This window comes from Ixodes scapularis, unplaced genomic scaffold, assembly GCF_016920785.2.
Source record: "Ixodes scapularis isolate PalLabHiFi unplaced genomic scaffold, ASM1692078v2 PGA_scaffold0__279_contigs__length_252992795, whole genome shotgun sequence".
NCBI lineage: Eukaryota > Metazoa > Arthropoda > Arachnida > Ixodida > Ixodidae > Ixodes > Ixodes scapularis.
Window position 1 is genome coordinate 174,468,275 of NW_024609835.1, and position 18,458 is coordinate 174,486,732.

An 18,458-nucleotide genomic window follows, 5' to 3' on the forward strand; every position below is an offset into this window, starting at 1 on the left:
TCGGAATAAAAAAAAAATAAACTCCGATAAACTCCGAATTTTCGGCAAAAAATAAACTCAGAAAAACACCCTCCGAACTTGACGAAAACTAAACTCCGAATACACGGAACCCTACTCATTACTGACCATATGACCACTTCCTTCCGCAGTTTTTAGCTTGTCTGCGAGATCGGTTCAACTTTCAACATAAGCTTCGGGGGCGCAGGGGTCCTCAGGACGAAATCTGGGTTTTTTCAACTGATAGAGATTTGTGCCGGATTCTTTGTTAAAAGAAGAGAGTTTAATCGTGAAATCAAACAACGGAAATTAAGAGCGTCCGTAAATGCCGCGCATTGTTTTACACCCCTAGCCTCCGTCTATTAGAGCAGGGCATAAATACGAGTGTTTTATTGTCATTTCTGCCGTCGGCGCGAATTTATCACCTCTCGCAGTCGTGAAAATGGGGGAAAACGCACCGAGTACGATGCTTGCTAATTTCTCCATTTTGATATTTGCCTCTCCTACCGAAGTGGTACTGAAGCTCATGCTCGTCCTGTGTACAAATGCGAGCACACGACGATAATGTCAGATAGGATAAGGCCCCAGTGCAATTTACAGAACAGGTCGCGTAGGCTGCCAAAGACGGCAACAAATAAGAAGATCAGTACTTGGTACTCAATATACATTTTACACAAACGCTTTTAATTATTGCATTTTCGTTAGTATACTGGTTTTCAATAAACCTAATATAACTGAGACGTTTATGAGCCTACAAATATTCACCGATATAAACCGAAAAATTTTGTTTGGAATAAAAACCGAAAAAAGTGCGCGGAATTTCAAATAATACAAACCGAAAACACCGAACCCTAGCTATATTGTCAATGTCAATATTTGACGCTGCACTGTTTTTTCGCTGGGCTGTTCTGACGCTGTGCTGTTTTGACGCCGTGCTGTTTTGGCACGTGCTCTTCTGTCGCTGTGCCGTTTTGACGCTGTGCTGTTTTGTCGCGTGCTATTTTGACGCGTGCTGTTTTGTCGCCATGCTGTTTTGACGCTGTGCTGTTTTGACGCGTGCTGTTTTGACCGTGCTGTTTTGTCGCGTGCTGTTATGTCGTGTGCTGTTCTGTCATGGTGCCGGTTTCAGATTAAAGTCACTGTCCGTTGCAGTTTGACCTTGTTTCTTTGGTGGTATCATTTTAAACCCCCCAACAGTTTAATATATATATATATATAAAATGCGTGGTTGTAAATTACTATATTCTTTTTCTCTACTGGAAGGATTATTGTAATATAATATTCAGCCTCTCTGCTTTGTTGGACACCAGAACCATTACTAAAACTGCCGAGATAATCCGAATGCACTGAGTGTCTGGAAGTCAAAATTTTTATGTGATTTTTGAGCTATTTTTATGACGACCACTAAGTTGATCACTCGCACAACAGCAACTTTGGTGACATTAGAAGTATATTATATGAAGTTATACAACTCATGAGGGGCGTCCAATGGCGGGAGCAGGATTCGGTATAGACCCAATTTTGAAATTTATACGTATTTGGAGCTCAGTGTATAAAAATAACCGAGAGGCAAACATGTGTGTCCCATATTTCAGGTGTGGATGATGGCCCAAAACAAAATTCCGTTCACCAACTCCTACAAGATGAAGATGGCCATCATTCTTGGCGTGATGCAGATGTTGTTCGGCGTTGTCCTTAACATTTGGAACCACCTGTAAGTCGCTATTATAAGGTTAAATGTTCAAACAACATTTTATTATTTCGGTATAATATCAATGCATTTTGGTCCTAACCAGGTACTTCAAAGACCAAACGCCCTTAGGACCAGCAAAGTCTAATATGGAGCGGTGAGTTGATATGTTGTATGTCGTTTTATTTGAGTTCAATGCGGGCTTTTTTTGCGGTTTTCCTTTCAGTTAATTTATATGGTATATATACACCTTTAATTTTATACTACACACAACTCTCGACAAAAGAAATTTAAAATTCCGCTTGAGTGGCGCAGATTTAAAGAAAGCCAAGGTCTCAGGAATCATCGGAATTATATAATACTAAAATAAATATTACCAAATAAGTAATACCACCCAAAATTATAACTGAATATTGCATAAATGGCTTGACTCAGCGTGATGCTAATTTAGCATTCAGACTTTGATTAAGTGTCTAGAATTGTTGGTAATAAAACAATTTCAATATAAATGCTGAAAGAAAACAATTATAACAAATGAAAATAAAATAAATTAATTTCCTCGAGACCACTATACGATGGTTTTCTGATGATCCTCGTTATCCTATCCGACTTACCAAACAACTTCATTAGGCAATAAACACATGTTTCTTCCTGTGCTATGTACTATGAACGAATCTAGCATATTCAGTGACCATTTAATTTAAGTTTACTTGATGTACTAAAACTTAGAAGTATTACGAAGGTCGGATTACGTTCACCGGCTGAGCTCCTGTTCTATGGCATGTCCCAGTTTCCTGCGCACCTATATGAACATCTGGACAGAATTCGTTCCTGAGGTGATCTTCTTGACTGCCCTCTTCGGCTACCTGGTGGTGCTCATTGTGTTCAAGTGGACACTCCCAGATGGCGCTCCCAACGGCGAGGGCGCCGGGTGTTCTCGCAGCCTGCTCATCATGTTCATCAACATGTTCCTCATGACGTACACAAAGGACCCTTGCTACCAGGACTTGCTCTATCCGGGACAGGTGCTTCTTTTTTTCCCCCCTTCTTCTAATAGTCGGACTTATAAGGCAAACTTGCTGTTTATAAACGAGTCTTCGTCGCCCACGCCAAGTGTGCGTTCTGCGCGTGCGCTGAAACGAGATTCGCGTTAGATAAACCGTATGTGAGAGACCATGCTCCGATTAAAGTAACTCGAGAAATAAAGCTATTGTGAAAATGCTCTCCGGGATTCTAAAATTAGACGAAGCCTGCTATCATATGTGGGGGGTTGGAGTGCACTCAGGGTAGGACCCTAGGTTCCTCAAAGCGGTACCTTTTCCCAATATTTGCGGACCACGCCCCCTTTTTGACCGTTATTTACTGCTGGGGTCGAGCGGCACCACCGTCACCTATTGCTTCACACAAGGGAATGCATGGAACTTTACGGGAAAAACGGGGAAAACTGCTACTTCTTACCTTAGTAAGCTGTTCTCGACGATGAGACTTTTATGTTATGTGGGAATGAAAGTTAATATTTTCGTCGCAATTATCAAAAGCGATACAATACTAATATATTTTAATAACTGATTTGTGGTTTAGGGTCGAGGGTTGCGGCTTAATTGTTGGGTGTAAACTGTGATGCGGTTCAATAAGACAAGAGTTGCCGACAGACAGTGTGGAGCCGTTCATGATCTGGACGTCGTCAGAGGCTAGCAAGCGGTAAGTTGGCCTTTGCTGAGGACATTTGCATCGTTTCGGGAGCTTGCACAGACTATTGCTGGGGCGAGCCTTTGCTTTAAACTTCAGTGAGGGCTTCTTTGACGATTTAAAGCTCGGAGCGTGCCGTTCATTTGCTGAACGTGTCATTTATTTAGCAACTGAAGCAAGCGACGCCGGCACAATCGGTGGTGCTCTGGCGCTTTTTTTTTTTAATCTACGTTCGAATACTTAAATTTTACCGATTCAATCTCCAAACACCTTATATAATTATCGCAGCACATCATAAAATACTTGCCTTCGAGCACCGCGTACAAGCTTCAATATTCATCTCCTTTGTGTTTCTCCCTTAGACTTGTGTGTATCACCTGGGGTCAATCAATGTCCCCCTGTGGCGCCACCGACGTTCCCCTGATCCGCATTCCAGCCTACTATACGCCGTTTAAGCTGAGACTAGAAGCTCCACCTTCCGCGCGAGCTTACTGCCCTTGCTAACACAAGTGTGAACGCGCAACGCGCAACTAAAGCTCTGTGGAAGCGAGCGAGCTCGTGCTGAAGGCGGAGATTCTAGTCTCAGCTTAAGGGGTATTCACACGAGGGAGAAATCCCGGGGATTTCTCCCCGGCACGCGCGCATCACGAGATGAAAACGCGAGGCTTTTGCACATCGCAAAGCCTGACGTTTTCGTCCTGGTATGCGCGTGCCGGGGAGAAATCCCCGGGATTTCTCCCTCGTGTGAATACCCCTTTAGGGGTGAACGGAGTACACAATACAGATCTGTATTGCCACTACTGGCTAGAAGCTGACATGCAAAGCGACCATCTTGCGCGTGTCACGAGCTCGGAGCGTTTTCGCCGATAACATATTCAAAGGCAACACCTCCCGCGGCTCGCGCGATTTCGCGTTTAGGCGGTCAATGTCATACGTGTAATCCCGCTGTGCTCAGAAAGCGTGACAAGTTGTCACGAGAACCACCTCTAAAAACCGTCAAACACCCACAAAATATAGCTAATTAGGTCCCGCTAAGTTAAAAGTTACAGAATGCATTGCAGAAATGCTAAATCACCCGCCAAATTTAGCGCACGATCGTCACGTGACATTACAAGCGAGGTGTGGCCCAGTTACTTCATCAGCATAACGTCGTCCCGTGATACTAACCATGTGACAACGTCACGCAATACTACACAATGCACATGACTTGACACCAAGGCGTGAACTAAAAATCACGATGTCAAGATACTATGACATAACTCTACAATGTGTCACGTGACGTGACGTTATGACGCGACACTGAGACATCACGTGCCCCAACCACGTGATCATCGGACATATTGTGCGTACGAAAAGGTTTAAAAAATCTCAAATACCCAGCGCAGCTCATAACACGCTGCTCAATTTCTGTCTTGAGTATGCCCAAAGGATCAAGATGAATTTTAATTAATTATATTAAGGTCATATTTAAATAACTCGTTCAAGAACGGCAAGTCAAAAATGTATTCTCACGTGCACTTAAAATCACATCATTATTATAACTGCGTGCTTGAAGTCCGCGTAATAATTTTTCTTTTCGTGTGCGTGGCGTTAGTGCTGCTTGATATATATATATTTGTTACCTTGATTTGAGAAATTAGATGTAATATCGTATCTTCCTTACAGAAAAATGCTTTTACCTTCCGGAGAAACGTTCTTGCCCCACCGTAAAACTAATTCAAATTTCATTTATATTTTTTTTATTCAGGAACTCCAGGTTCAAACCCCGGGGTTTTGGTAAATATGTGCTAGGAATGAATGATGCACATTTATCATGTACTATATATGGTAAGATTAGTTTATTGAATTTGTCATTATGCGCGAGAAACTGCTTTTTACTGCTCTAAGCGGCCCTTAATTCATTTGGAGAGCCCTGCTTTTTGTTCTTTTAATGACGAGGGCACTTCGTAGAATTAACATATCTCAAAGAAAATAGTACCATGATGTAGCTGGGGAACTGGAGCTTATATAACCGTAGAGAGCAACTCGCGATACGGAGTGGTTAGTTTGTAAATCAAGTTTGAACTCAAATATCTCTCTGTAAATCACAGTACTCCCATAAGGATAATGCATTTTTTTCCGGTTGCCAGTTGGCTCTATTTATCATAGACATACAGTCCTTAAATTTAGCACAATGAACAAAAAGGGTATCTATCAAAAAAGGTCGCTGAGAGCAAAATAATGCAACGCTTAGAATTTTGTGAAATAAAAAAATATATAGTTCGTCCCATTGAGTTACGGGCCGTCCCGCCACCGCTGCCGATAGATGGCGCAAGTAGTGTCGGCGCGCTCGTGTCCTCGAATCCTGGGTATGGGGCGCGCGTGCCGACAGTAGCGCCCCCACAGCGGTGAGACGTCAAAGCAGTGCCAGCGGTCTATTTTAATCCGTACCCATGTGCACGTAAAGGTGGGGCAAACATGGCAAATTCAACTTTCAGAATAATTGATGTTAGTTTACACTTTACAGATGTCTGACAACGTGCATAAAAAACAGTTTATAGGTGAACCATTATAGAAGGTCATGTAGCGAACGTGAATTTTTACATTGATGTTTCTCAGTATGAGTTATTTTTGCCAACTTTTGGTCTTTAGTTGGTGAACGCGGATGTGATTGCACGTATTTGTGGCCGCGTGTTAATACTCAAGAAATGAATCTCTGTAAAAGGGAGTAATTAGTAAGCGGGGGAAAAAAAAACCATGACCGAAAGTGTCGAGTTTTTCCGGCTTATTACTCTGCCTACATGTTTTCTCGATGTGAACACACTCGTAACCTTCGACATTTTGGTGAGCATTGGTTTACGGTGCAAACGAGATAACGTAGCAGCTTAATCGAACAGGTGAGGACTGTATGGAGGACAGATTAGATGGTCAAGGCCAATAAAAAAGAAAGTGTACCGGTTTTGTACTCGTTACGAATAACAAAGAAATTGATTGCAATCACAATTACTCGCGCTTAAGAAGTACACAATTAGATCATTTGAATATTCTAGACGAAGATTAGTTGGCAGTTGCTAAAAATGTAACCGTTCCTTCTCCGATAACTTCAGATTTTTAAATTACCAAGTTTTGTGCCGGTTTAAAAAATGGGTTTCTCGTTCAATCCATCATCGGCTTAAGACCACCGAATTATAAACTACTCATTTTCTTAATTCACCAATTGTGGTAAACCAGCCTCGTGCCGGTGATTTGATTCGAAAATTTTTCGGTAGAACATTTGTACGACAGTTAGAAACGGAATGGAAAAAAAAAGCAACTGTTACAAGTAATTTTAGTAGTTCCAAAAGTAACGGGATTACTCTTGCGATTCCTAACCAATAAAAGCAATCGAATGACTACAAAATTACTAGAAAAAGCTATAGCTCACAAGTAATTTGAACACTTGAAACGAGTATCGTACAAATCTGACACTGTCATATATTGCTATTTTACTAAAGTTCTAGCATGTCCATAGCGCTACGCTGTTTGTACAGACCAGTGTTGTACACGTACTTCCAAAGCACAAACTTCTTCTCCATCTTAAAACGAATTCCCGTTACATATCTCTGGTGGGTTCGAAAGGAACGCGTTTCCGTTGCTATTCAAAGACTATAAAATTGTCGTTACCCTTTATGTTCGGTTCTCCTATCTTTGTTAAATATTCTGCAGGATAATCCCTAGAGAAAATCGAGCGAGCGAGTGAAAATATCCACATCGAACTACATGACGTGACGCCACGATCCCATCTCTACCAGTTTTTTTTTCAACAATTTCTCGGACAGTTTCACGTCCCTTGGAAGTCGTAAGTTGAAATAATCGATAATAAAGAAAGCCTAAATGCCTACTAAATTCGCGTAATACTGTATATATAAAGAGAGAGAGAAAAAAAAAAAGGGAATCCCGTTCCTCCTGCCGTTCTCTCGGAAAAGTAACGATTCTCCGCTCCAGTTGCACCGATGAAAGATGGAACGGTGGCGTTCCTCCTAAAAAAAAAAAACCGCGTTCCAGGAACGTCGTTTCTTAGAACGCCTTTCCGTACAAGCATGCGATAGCCAGTTTTTTTTATTGAAACGGGAGTCATCAAAAGGCTAGTGGGTTGGAAAGTCCTCATTAGGGACCCCGATTCAAGTGGTAGATTTTGTTGCGCATAACACTCAATCTTAAAAAATGCAAAAAAAAAAATATATATATCGTGTGCGTGCAAACAGTGGGCGCGTTAAGTCCGTGCTCCGGAGCGCGAGAGTTTGGGCTCCTTTCATTAAACGGAGAGAAGTGCCACCGGAGACTGACACTCGAGCGCGCTTTTCGTGCACCGAGAATTTTTCGGAGCGCGAGTGACTTCTTCGCGCTCCGTGACGTCACGGAAACAAACAAGAGGGCTGCGCTGCTGTTGAGACCGTCAAGACGAAAGGCGTAGCCTGACTGCTGCACCTTTTGAGTTGATTAGTGCTTAATCCATCAGGCAAAAACGATTTGATTTGAAAGCCAAGACAGCAATTAGCGTCCCGAAAAAGATTTGTTCATGCATCTCGCCTGAAAAAGAAATTCATCTAATAAACGGTAGCGTGCCGTTAGCACAGCGACAGATAAGTTTCCGAGATGGTAGGAGACATTCTGACCGCTCTTTCCCTTTTATAATGCTTAGCCCAGCGAAAAAATACTTCAATTTGAAAGCCGAAACATCAGTGAGCGTTGAGGAAAACGATTATTCGTGCGTCTTGCCTGAAGAAGAAATTGATTTATCGAATGAGCGTGCCGATAGCTCGCGACAAAAACGTTGTGATGAAAAGCCAGTCAAACCGCTTAGTATGTTTACCCCAGCCGCGGCGAATAAATATACTTAATTGGAAAGACGAAACATCAGTTAGCACTGCGGAAAAGGTTTGTTCCACACATCTTGCCTGAAAACGCGAATTCATATATCGAACGGTAGCGTGCCGTAAGCTCAGCGACAGAAAAGTTGAGATGAGAAGACAGTCGGAACGCTGGCCCTGCTCAGTCCAGCGAATCAAGATACTTTGATTGGAAAGCCGAAACATATCAGTTAGGTGTTGCGGAAAAGGTTTGTTCATGCATACTGTCTAAAGACAAATTGACGTGCTATCGAACTACGGTGTGCCGGTATTCGCGTAGCTTCCGTCTCGCGCTGCGAAACGGAACCACGGAATCTCTGACAAATTTGAGGGCTTCCGGCGTCGACAAGGGGGTTCAAGAATGTTGTCTTTAATTTAAATCGGAACAGCATGCATGGTCAATAAATAGACCGGTCAAGGTGTGAAGACTCGCTTCGTGCACATACGTGCCGCGTATGCGCACGAGCCGAGTCTTCACACCTTTCAGTAATATTAAAACGTTCGTAGAAACTTGATAACGTTGCCGTCTCTTCTCCATTAGACTAATCATTTCGGCTTCTGCCACCCGCGTCTAGGAGAAGCCGGGTTCGTCCTAACCGTGCACCGTACGGTCGAAAGGAGCTCGTGTGGCTCGTCGGTAGTTTCAGGCCTTGTTCCAAAACTTATTTGATCTTACTCTAGGGTAAAGGTGGCTCTCGAAAACCTACCCGCGTCCAGCGTCTCTCTGTTTATGTTGTCACGAGACATAATCCACCAGGGTAACTCGGATCCATTCGAGTAGGTTCAGAACGCAGCCTTGGTCTGTCGCGCTCCTGTACGCCAAGCGCTGTTTAGTTGCTTCGCTCAGCGTATGAAACTCGGAGTGTCGGAGTAGGAGTCGAGCAGGGTACAGTGCTCTACGAAATGAAATGGACCAGCGGAGCGCGTGGTCTATAGGCCACGCGCTTTGCTGGTCCACAGATACCGCGGCAGGTACGCTATAGCGTACCTGCCGCGGTATCTGTCGGGAGAAGCCGTGGTGCAATCTGGTGTTGCGAGTCATAGATGCGCGTAGCTGAGCCAAGCAGTCAGTGGCTGTTCGTGCTCAGAAGGCAGCCCCCCATAGGTTATTACTGCCATAGCCTCCTCTATACTCACAAAGCCTGGCAGTTCGACGACTGAGCAATACAGTGCCCTGTCGCAGATTTGGGGCGCGAGGATCTGGTAGCACAGAGCATTTCTCGGGGAACCTGGTCGTCAGCGCACAGCTTTTGCAGCGGCGAGGACCCGAAACATGGTTTGCAAACCCGACGAGAAAAGAAGCGGCAGCGCGAGGACCGGGAGCTGACATTCCATCGCTGGGGAGAACTCTGTTTCGGCGTCTCGCCGCAACGGGGCGCCCGTCACGTGGCTCTCCTCTCATCCGTTGTCTGCCGCTCTATCTTGTCCATTTCGGTGGCCACGTCTCGTGGCGATCTGCCTGGCTTTGTCAGTATAGAGGAGGCTATGTTACTACAAAGCAGGAATCTCGAGCTTAACCGCTTTTTTTCAATCATCGCGTGTCACTCGCAATTTTTATCTGTCGTTTAAAACGTGAAGTTACGTCGCAATAAAAAATAAAACAAAAAGTGCGAAAAAGGAAGACATCCTATTTATTCGGTCTACAAAACGGACAGACGTGTCATGACACTAGACATTTATTTTTTTGTGAACAGTGAGATTACTGCGACTGGAGGTAATTTTTTTTTTTGCAGCTTTAACATTTGGAAACAGATATATCTGTTTACGCTATTGCAAAGGAAAGGCAAAGCAAAAAAAAAAAAAAGAAACGCTGGCATGTTGCAAACTTATGGCCAGCGTTGACCAGCTATCAGGGGTTGTGCACCGAACACGAACAGCCGCTGAGTGCTTGGCTCAGCTGAGCGCATGTGCAATTCGCGTCACCAGATAGACCGCTTCTCCTGGCAGGTGGCGTCACAGGTGCGCAAGGCCACGCGCTCCGCCGCTCCATTTAGTTTTCTTGAGCACTGTGCATATAAAAAATCACATTGTTTAAAGCCCATGCGGTTTTTCGAGCGTTCAAAAAAGGCGATGATGAAACCTAGAATTTCTTAGGTTGTACAGAGAGTCTTCGGTATAATATAATTCTATAAAGCATATACGTCTACTTAAGGTAGTGAACAAACAGAAAAACATTGCGACAAAAGAAAGAGAGAGAGAGAGAAAGAGAAAGAAGAAAGTGTTCGGGGAATGAATAACCATTTTTACAGCGGTAGCTGCTAGCTCCGGCCTCCAGCATAAATGCTCATGTACGAACGCAAAGCCCTACTCTACAGCAGAGGCACTGCTCTCCCTCTCCCCGCCGTTCCTCACACACGGCAAAACTCTCTCTCTGTCCATCCTGCCTTCTCCCCTGTAGTCTGCCGCTGTTCCGAAAAACTCACGTGACCACGAGACGTGCGCTCTCCTCCTCCCCACCGTTCCGGCTGCATCTACGCACTCTCTGACAACGCTCTCCCTTCCTCCCCCCTTTACCCTTCCGGCAGCCGTTGTTGCGAAATGCCTACCTACTTCGACATACCTTTGCACAACACAGCACCAGCTACGTCGACTGCCGTTGTACTTAAAGGGACCATGAAATGATTTTAAAATCGAGTTTCATCCACCGCACGTCGTAAAAGGTGTGAAAAGAAACACAAAAACACAAAAATAGGGAGCCCAAAAAAATTATTTGCTATAGAACTTTTAAAAGAAAACTGGACTCTTTTGCGCCTTCCTTCCTTCGCCTGTTCACTACGATGCATACGCAGAATCGGTGCACGTCAGCCGAATCCACATCGCCTATTGGGTAAGAGCCTACCTCACCAGCACCGCGATCGTAAACAATAAATAGCCGGCGAATGTTTCCTAAAAGTTTTGTTAAATAATATTCAGATCCACATTTTGTAGCATAATTAGAGATGTGTGGCGAAAATTGCCAAATTTGATAATGCTGAGAGCCAAGCGCCATTTATCGTGTGGTAAACGAAGCAACTACTGCGCGTGCGCAGTAGGGCAGGGCCGCCAGTTACTTGGGTGACGGCGACCAACGAACATTTATTTTCTTTGTTTTCCTTCCTCTCAAAACTCTGACTGACTGAACGTTTATTTTTCTACGTGTTCTTCCCGCGCGTGCCGACTTCAAGCAGCAAGAAAACAGTACTTAAAACAGACCACGACGAACAAGAACGCTGGATTCACCGACTCCGACGAAGCGTATAGGCCTAGCAGGCATTCCGACTCGGCGCTGCGTTGCTTCGTCGCAAGACCGTCTGCCTACGACCGGCTGGCGTGCTAAATGGAATATGCCCGCGCGACCCTTGTGGACCCTTCCCGTATTATAGTTTGATCACTGACCTCAATTCTAGATTAAGAGGTGAGGAGGTCAATCTCTTCCCCTTGTTTTCCGAGGCAGCGTTGACGAACACTCGTCGAAAAGGGACTCTCGTCGATTCTATCTTCTTGTTTTGTGTGATATAGAGCTGAAATAAACGCCGTATGGATTGCCTTCGTAACACGGTATGTACACTTTGTTATTGGTATGCCATTTTTATTCTGACAGACTGCACGTCACTGTCGACCCCGGTCCAACCTTTCTTTGCCGAGTGTCGCGTCAGTATCGAGTTGCAATCGTAAAAGAACGGTCCCGAAGCGCTTACCAACAGCGCGAATACAAGACTTCCATCAAGCGCGCGCGTCCGCTCCGAGTGTAAACAGGTATTTACGTGGCTCTTGCTGACACTCGTAGTTCAAACGTATCTTTTTTAACGTCGGCTCCCTCCTGCATCTCCGAGGCCGCGAAAAACGCCATCTACGTCGCTTTGCAAACGACTGACACGGGCCGGCCCTTCTGCCAACAATGACGGGGTGGTGACAAGACTCGCTGCACTTCCCAACAGGCATACCGGCGTATGGGACTAGTCCCATGCTGTCGCTGTAGCGCAACATATCTCATTGAATTTCGCTCAGCTGCGATGCGGCGATGCGAGGCGCCGATTCAGGAAATACGTCGGTGACATCAGCGCAGTAAAACCTACCGGCGCACCCCAACTCGTTGCCGCTAACACTCCCATTCTCCTACTGCCGAGAGAACTTCCGGTTCCGGAAACGGTCTACGTCACGGCTTCTTTTGCGGTCAGTTGGAGAGAATGAAAAAGTCGATATTTCAATAATTTTTTGTGTAAAAGTTAATAAACCGAGACGAAAACGGATGCCTGTTCGGCATTCAGTGAACATTGACGGTTTAATGTAAAAGTTATCTGGAAAAAGTAAAAAGGTCATTTCATGGTCCCTTTAAAGGGGCACTGACATCGCAAAGGTTGTATTTGTTATTGTCGTCATAAACGATGCAAGGTGCACAGTAGAAAAGGAGCTTCGGGGCACCTTGTCGAGTCAGTCTCGCTCTCGGTTGCTGTTACGCCGCCAAATCGCCGCCCGCTTTTCTGCTGTTTCGACGCTTGTTCTGGATTTTGTTCGGCACAAGCTCGCCCCATTAGACCTTCAGTTTGAAACGGGATTTTGGTTTCTTCTGCTCCTGTCATTTTTGACAATATAATTTGCGCGACAATTGAGACCCGTCGAATTGCATCCCACAAGCTTTCTGCAAGTATTACTTTCCGCAGACATCTGGAGAAAAAGCGACAGAATGAGGATAAAGGTGGTCACTCGAATGAATGTTCACTGCGCTACACTGTTAGCGCACACAACCAATTCCCGCTAAAAAAAAATGTATATCTTAAAATTAAAAAGCCGATTTTACAACTTTTGGTGATGGAAAGTGCTCATTTGGGACACAAGCATAACCTGTAACGGTCAGTGCGCGCCAATGAACTTCTAAATTAAAACGCGAAAACACGCCAATTTTGTGTTTGCGCTAAGAGTGTCGCGCAGGGTACGTCTTAGGGTTAAGTTTCCTCTAAGAGCGTGATGTTTGAACAAATCATTAGATTTGTTAAGATGCCTGCATGGATATTTAGAGGAGTCCATTGTATAGAACCCGAAAGGTCAATGTCGAGGTGGCGTTCTCTTTCAGAAACCGGTGCAGATGGCCCTTCTTGCCGTGGCCTTCCTGAGCGTGCCTTGGCTCCTACTGGCTAAACCGCTCTTCCTCTACTATCTGTACAAGAAGCACTCCTCGGACAAGGTAACTGGGTTTCAAATGTCTAGAGCGCATGTTGAAGACTCGTGTTTGTTTTTATGAGTATAATAAATTGCTATTGTGCTATGCTCGATTGAAAATGTTCGGTAGCACATGCATGCTACAATGATCAAAAAAAAAAAAAGAAAGAAAGAATATAATGAGTTTTAGTCTAGCGTATGGTACTGAATTTATAACAATATTGCGCACGGGCATTTTATCAAAACCCAAAACCATATTATCTTAGTCTGAAAAACAAAAATAACTTGCTTAAAATTTTATTGGAACCGGTCTGTTGCGCTCAATTGACAATCGAAGTGCCATTGACATATTGTTTGCTTGGTTTGTGGATTGAAGGCGTGAACCACTGGAATGGCAAAAAACACGAGAATATATTTTATTTGGTGTTTGTTTAGCTGTAACCAACATAGACCTACATTCGTAAAGATACTAATTTTTTTCTTCCAACTACGAGGCGCGATTAAAAATCTCCGAGGCTAATTTTTTAGCGTACAAAGAGAGGGCATCGCCGTAATGTGCGCGCAGCAGTCGAAAGCAGAAACCTTCGTGTCTCGTTGATGCCAAAAAATGTCGTTCTGTGAGCATTCGGAGCTGCGCTACACAAGGTTTTGGAAGCACATGCACAACAACAATGACGATTTCAGCGTACAGTCGGGGACAAAAGTCTCCAGGACACGCGAGCTGCGGCTGAAACGCATTGCTCTGCCATCTGCCGGCGGGTTGCCTGGTTTCGAGATCACACAAAAGCGCATGCGCGTCCTACTCTGTCTGCAAACATGTGTGTTTTCCCGCTTTTCTGCGGCACAGCGCCTACCTCGGAATCGGGCGCGTGGTACCGCCTCGGATATAGCGCTGGCGGCTTACGAGCGTCTGCTACACATTCCGAAACACGAGATACCACCTGGGGCATTGCGCCGCATTTCGCTGTGTCAGCGCACCTTGCTTTATAACCAGTTGAGTTTATCGCTCAGTTGAGTTGCCGTGACTTCTTGCTTTATAAGTGCCATGTCAGTAAGCGCTATCTCCGAGGCGGTACCCCGCGCCCGATTCCGAGTTAGGCGCCGCGCCGCAGAAAAGCAGGAAAGTGCACACGTTGGCACGCACAGTAGGACGCGCATGCGCTTTTCTGTGGTCTCGAAACCAGGCGACCCACCGGCAGATGGCAGAGGAATGCGTTTCAGTCGCAGCTCGCGTGTCCTGGAGACTTTTGTCCCCGACTGTACATTGGAAACCAATGTAAGAACGAACGTTAATTCAGGTCAAGCTAGGCAAAAACTCATAGGTTCACTTATAATTCATATTTCGAAGAATCACAAATTTCGCTGTTGTATGCTGCGTCAGGAGCATACATGGGTAAATTACTTTCAAAATGTAATTTAATTACAATTACAATTACTTAGCTCCAAAAGTAGTTTAACTACAATTACAATTACTACTACGCAAAAGTAGTTCATTGCAATTACAAATTACTTTTTAAAAGTAATGCAATTACTTTACAATTACTTATTTCTGAGAGTTACCCCCCACATTGGGCCATATAACTGTAAACGAGTTATATGGCCGCTGTATAAATGTCACGCATTGTACTTTCCTTTTATGAAATTTGTTAAATGGAATATAGAACTTAATAGTTTGGAGTAATGAACTCCTGCGTTCATATATTCTCAAAACATAAAAAATGGCGACAAAATTCACAGGTGCGAGGTGAATCTCCTTAGAGCTTATGCAAATGGTATCCAAGTCAAACCAAGAAAAAATAAACTTAAAAATAATACAAGGAAACAAATATGCGACAACACTGGTATCATAAAACTCACGTAAAAATGGCTAATAAGAGAAACTTGTAAACGACGTCAAACATTTAAAGGATACGACAACTTACGAAAACATTTCAGCCACGATGATTCGCTGCCTCTCCCTGTCTGTGGACTTGTTACATGCCGGATGTGGGTAACCGTAGCACACGAACTGTGGTCGCTTCCACAAAACTAGTGTCACAATATCAGCAACTCTATTGCCAGGGATTCTGGGTTAATTCAGTGCACGGTAACACCCAAAAAGCTCCCGAGATAAATAATAAATTTAGGATCGTCATGTAGCTAATCATTAGGATAGCAATGATTGTATCGATGTTATGCGTCTCATAAAGAAGACCGATTTGAGTTTAGCATGGCAAGAACAACCTCGAAAAATTCATGATACACTGCAAACGACTTTATTTTCGCGAATTTCGCGAAAAAAATGTAAACACATTGGAATATATCGCGACCGCACCGCGTCGCGAAAATTAGAATCCGCGAATTATTCCAAAACTGCGGCCTCTTGGACGCCTCGATTTCACGATTTACTTGAGCGCGTTTCAGCTGGAAGATATAGATGAGCTATTATTATTTTTTTTTTTAAACTGTAAGTATTATTCAAAGTAACAAGAAAGTTGCCTACCTGCAAGTGTTTCCGCAAATTGGAGGTCGCCTTTCGGTTTATTGAATTTGTTTTCAGAAACGGTCCGGAGAGTTTGCTCCTCATGATTATAGTTTTTTACATTGGTGCTAATCTGTTTAGAGAATTTTTCGCAACAAGGCCCCGGCAGCCTTTCCTTTTCCATTGTAGATAAGACTGTTGCAGCTTCTCAATGCAAAGCAGCACTGCGCGCCTCGGGGCGGTTCCACAGGCCAAGACGAGAGGACAACGCGTGGAGGGTCAGGATAGAGGTGTAAAAACAATGTGCAAGCCAAGCCCTTTATAAAAAAAGAAGCCTTCAACGAACAACAAATGCAAAAACAAGCTCCCTAGAGCTAAAGCCGCGGTTTGTAAGTTTTGGAATCTCGTCCAATCAGGCTGACAAACGGTTGAAAGGGTTAGGTAGAGCGAACACTAAATAATGAAGATTTATACAAAAAGGTAGACGAGGATTGGGAGAAGGAAGAGCAGTGTAGCAAGAACAGTTGGAAGTAAGGCAGGGTGAGTCGTGTTAATGAGACCTGCTGCTTCTTTGCTTCTTCGCCTCAATGTTAGAGTAGCACGACTTACTGTTAATGGTATCAACATACGAGATAGAGGAGAAGGACGTGAAAAACTCATAAAGAAAAGAGAATAATTTCATGAACAAAAAAGTTCCAAACTTGACTGAAATATGTAAGCGAATATGCTAGCGGCGAAGACGCGTAAGGAGAACCTCTAACCTCCCCGCCTCGACCGGATGATGTGATCGGAGCCAACCAGCTCGACTTCGACCTCCGATGCCCCCGTGTGGAAATAAGAAATAAGAAAGACCCCTAGAAGCAGGAGCAACAGGAAGCAAACGAGACGAAGAGTCAGATTCAACTACGACAGGAAGGAAAACGGACGCGAATGTAGCCCTCATTTATCAAATTATTTTTCAAATTCTTCATTAAATTGTTTTACAGTCTACAAAATCCTTCATTCCGTTCTATCCCAGCATCTCTTTCCCATCCCTCTTTTCCATTTTTTTAGCAGGTTGGGAGACGCTCTCTCCCCTGTCGCTTTGGCTGTGCTGTCGTCTCCGTGGCCAGGGGGGAAAAGCGCCGCCGCCACAAAATCTTGCAAAAGTAATTGTAATTGTGCCTGAAATTTAGCAATTACTGACGCTAGAAAGTAATTAAATTACAATTACAATTCCTTTTAGCCAGAAGTAATTATTACAATTACAAATTACCAGGAAAAGTAATTAAATTACAGTAATTTAATTACTGTAATTGAATTACTACCCAAGTATGGTCAGGAGTGCCTGAGTTGTCATGGTCGAATGTGAGTATAGCGCTTACAATATTTACATAGCGCAATACATATCAAAATTTGTGTAAGCTTGATGTCTACAGTGTAATGTGAGCCGTGACAGAAGACAGAATCACGTGAAACTTATTCGCGAAGACGTTTTAAAATATTCCTGTTTACTGCGAACCGTTTGCGAGTGGAACGAGTTCCGCCGCAGCGCGGTGGGTGTTGTCCCCTTTGCTACATTTTATTGCGTAATGGATGAACTTTTCTTCCTTAGGATGGACTCCAACGACTAAACTGCTTACTCGTTTTACTGAATGCTTCAGTGTATTTATTTGATTCGCTAACTTTTTTTTTATCGTTTTGCCTATGCATTGGCCTTCAAAAGTTGGCCGGCCGAATCTTTTATCTAAATAATAAATAAATATATCTAGAACAGAATCGACCTTTGAAATGATACAGCTGTCTAATGGCGAAAAGCAGTGAATCGTGCGAGATGTTTTCAGGACGCTCGTGCTTCACAAATGTTTAACAACTGTTTACGTTTTCTTTTTTTGTCTGAGTGTTTAAGATCACGCACCCGAAGTTACCCACACCATCTGTTTCACCTCAATATATCTCTACGGGGGTGGGCGACCTTTCGGGTTCTACATAGTTACGCATTGTCATCTTTTACAACATTACGATTAAGCGTATTTGGCATTTGAGGTTTGTTCCTTTAGATTGTCCGTTTAGGCAATGATGGTGCTCCGCGGCGACAGAATTTGTTCTGCCAAAAACGACATCATTTGTTTTGATTGCGATACGTACGCTGGGAACTGTGGGCTCACATTTGTCCTTGTTTCGACACGTACTTACGAAAATGTGCGGATATTGGCCTGTAGCTGGAAGACAACGCGTACGAGCGTAGGACTCTTCGAGGAAAAGTCTAATCAAAGACAGGTGGGCTCAACCAATGGAAAAAAAAGTTTGTGTGTAACGTGAAGGCTATACATTCATAAAATCAGTAATTTAACCTATTTTTTTATTTGGTCGCATTTTTTTGACAGATTGAATGTAATGAATTCTGATTTATTTGACTCAAGTCAATTTGGTGTTTACCCTTTTTCGTTTTGAAAGTCTACTTTCATTGATTTCGTGTCATTAGGAAAGCTACATATCGGCAGGGTCTTGCATGAAACATCTCTAGTTTCTACAGCGTGCTTTAAAAATAAGACCGCGGCGCGCTAACACGATTTTGTGTATGAGGAAGGCTATTAATCTTTCTACCGATTCAACTGCCGAACGAGTAATGAAGCAT

At 43.8% G+C, this 18,458-nt stretch overlaps 1 protein-coding gene across 1 annotated transcript in view; it reads left to right on the forward strand.

Moving 5' to 3' along the window:
* Nucleotides 1-18,458, forward strand: part of LOC8041528 (V-type proton ATPase 116 kDa subunit a1) — a 115,050-nt gene that overhangs the window by 87,184 nt on the left and 9,408 nt on the right. Inside the window, exons 14-17 of the mRNA XM_029980659.3 lie at nt 1,593-1,711; nt 1,794-1,844; nt 2,478-2,712; nt 13,295-13,405. Coding sequence (XP_029836519.2) covers nt 1,593-1,711; nt 1,794-1,844; nt 2,478-2,712; nt 13,295-13,405 — 516 coding nt within the window. The remainder of the gene's footprint in view (nt 1-1,592; nt 1,712-1,793; nt 1,845-2,477; nt 2,713-13,294; nt 13,406-18,458) is intronic.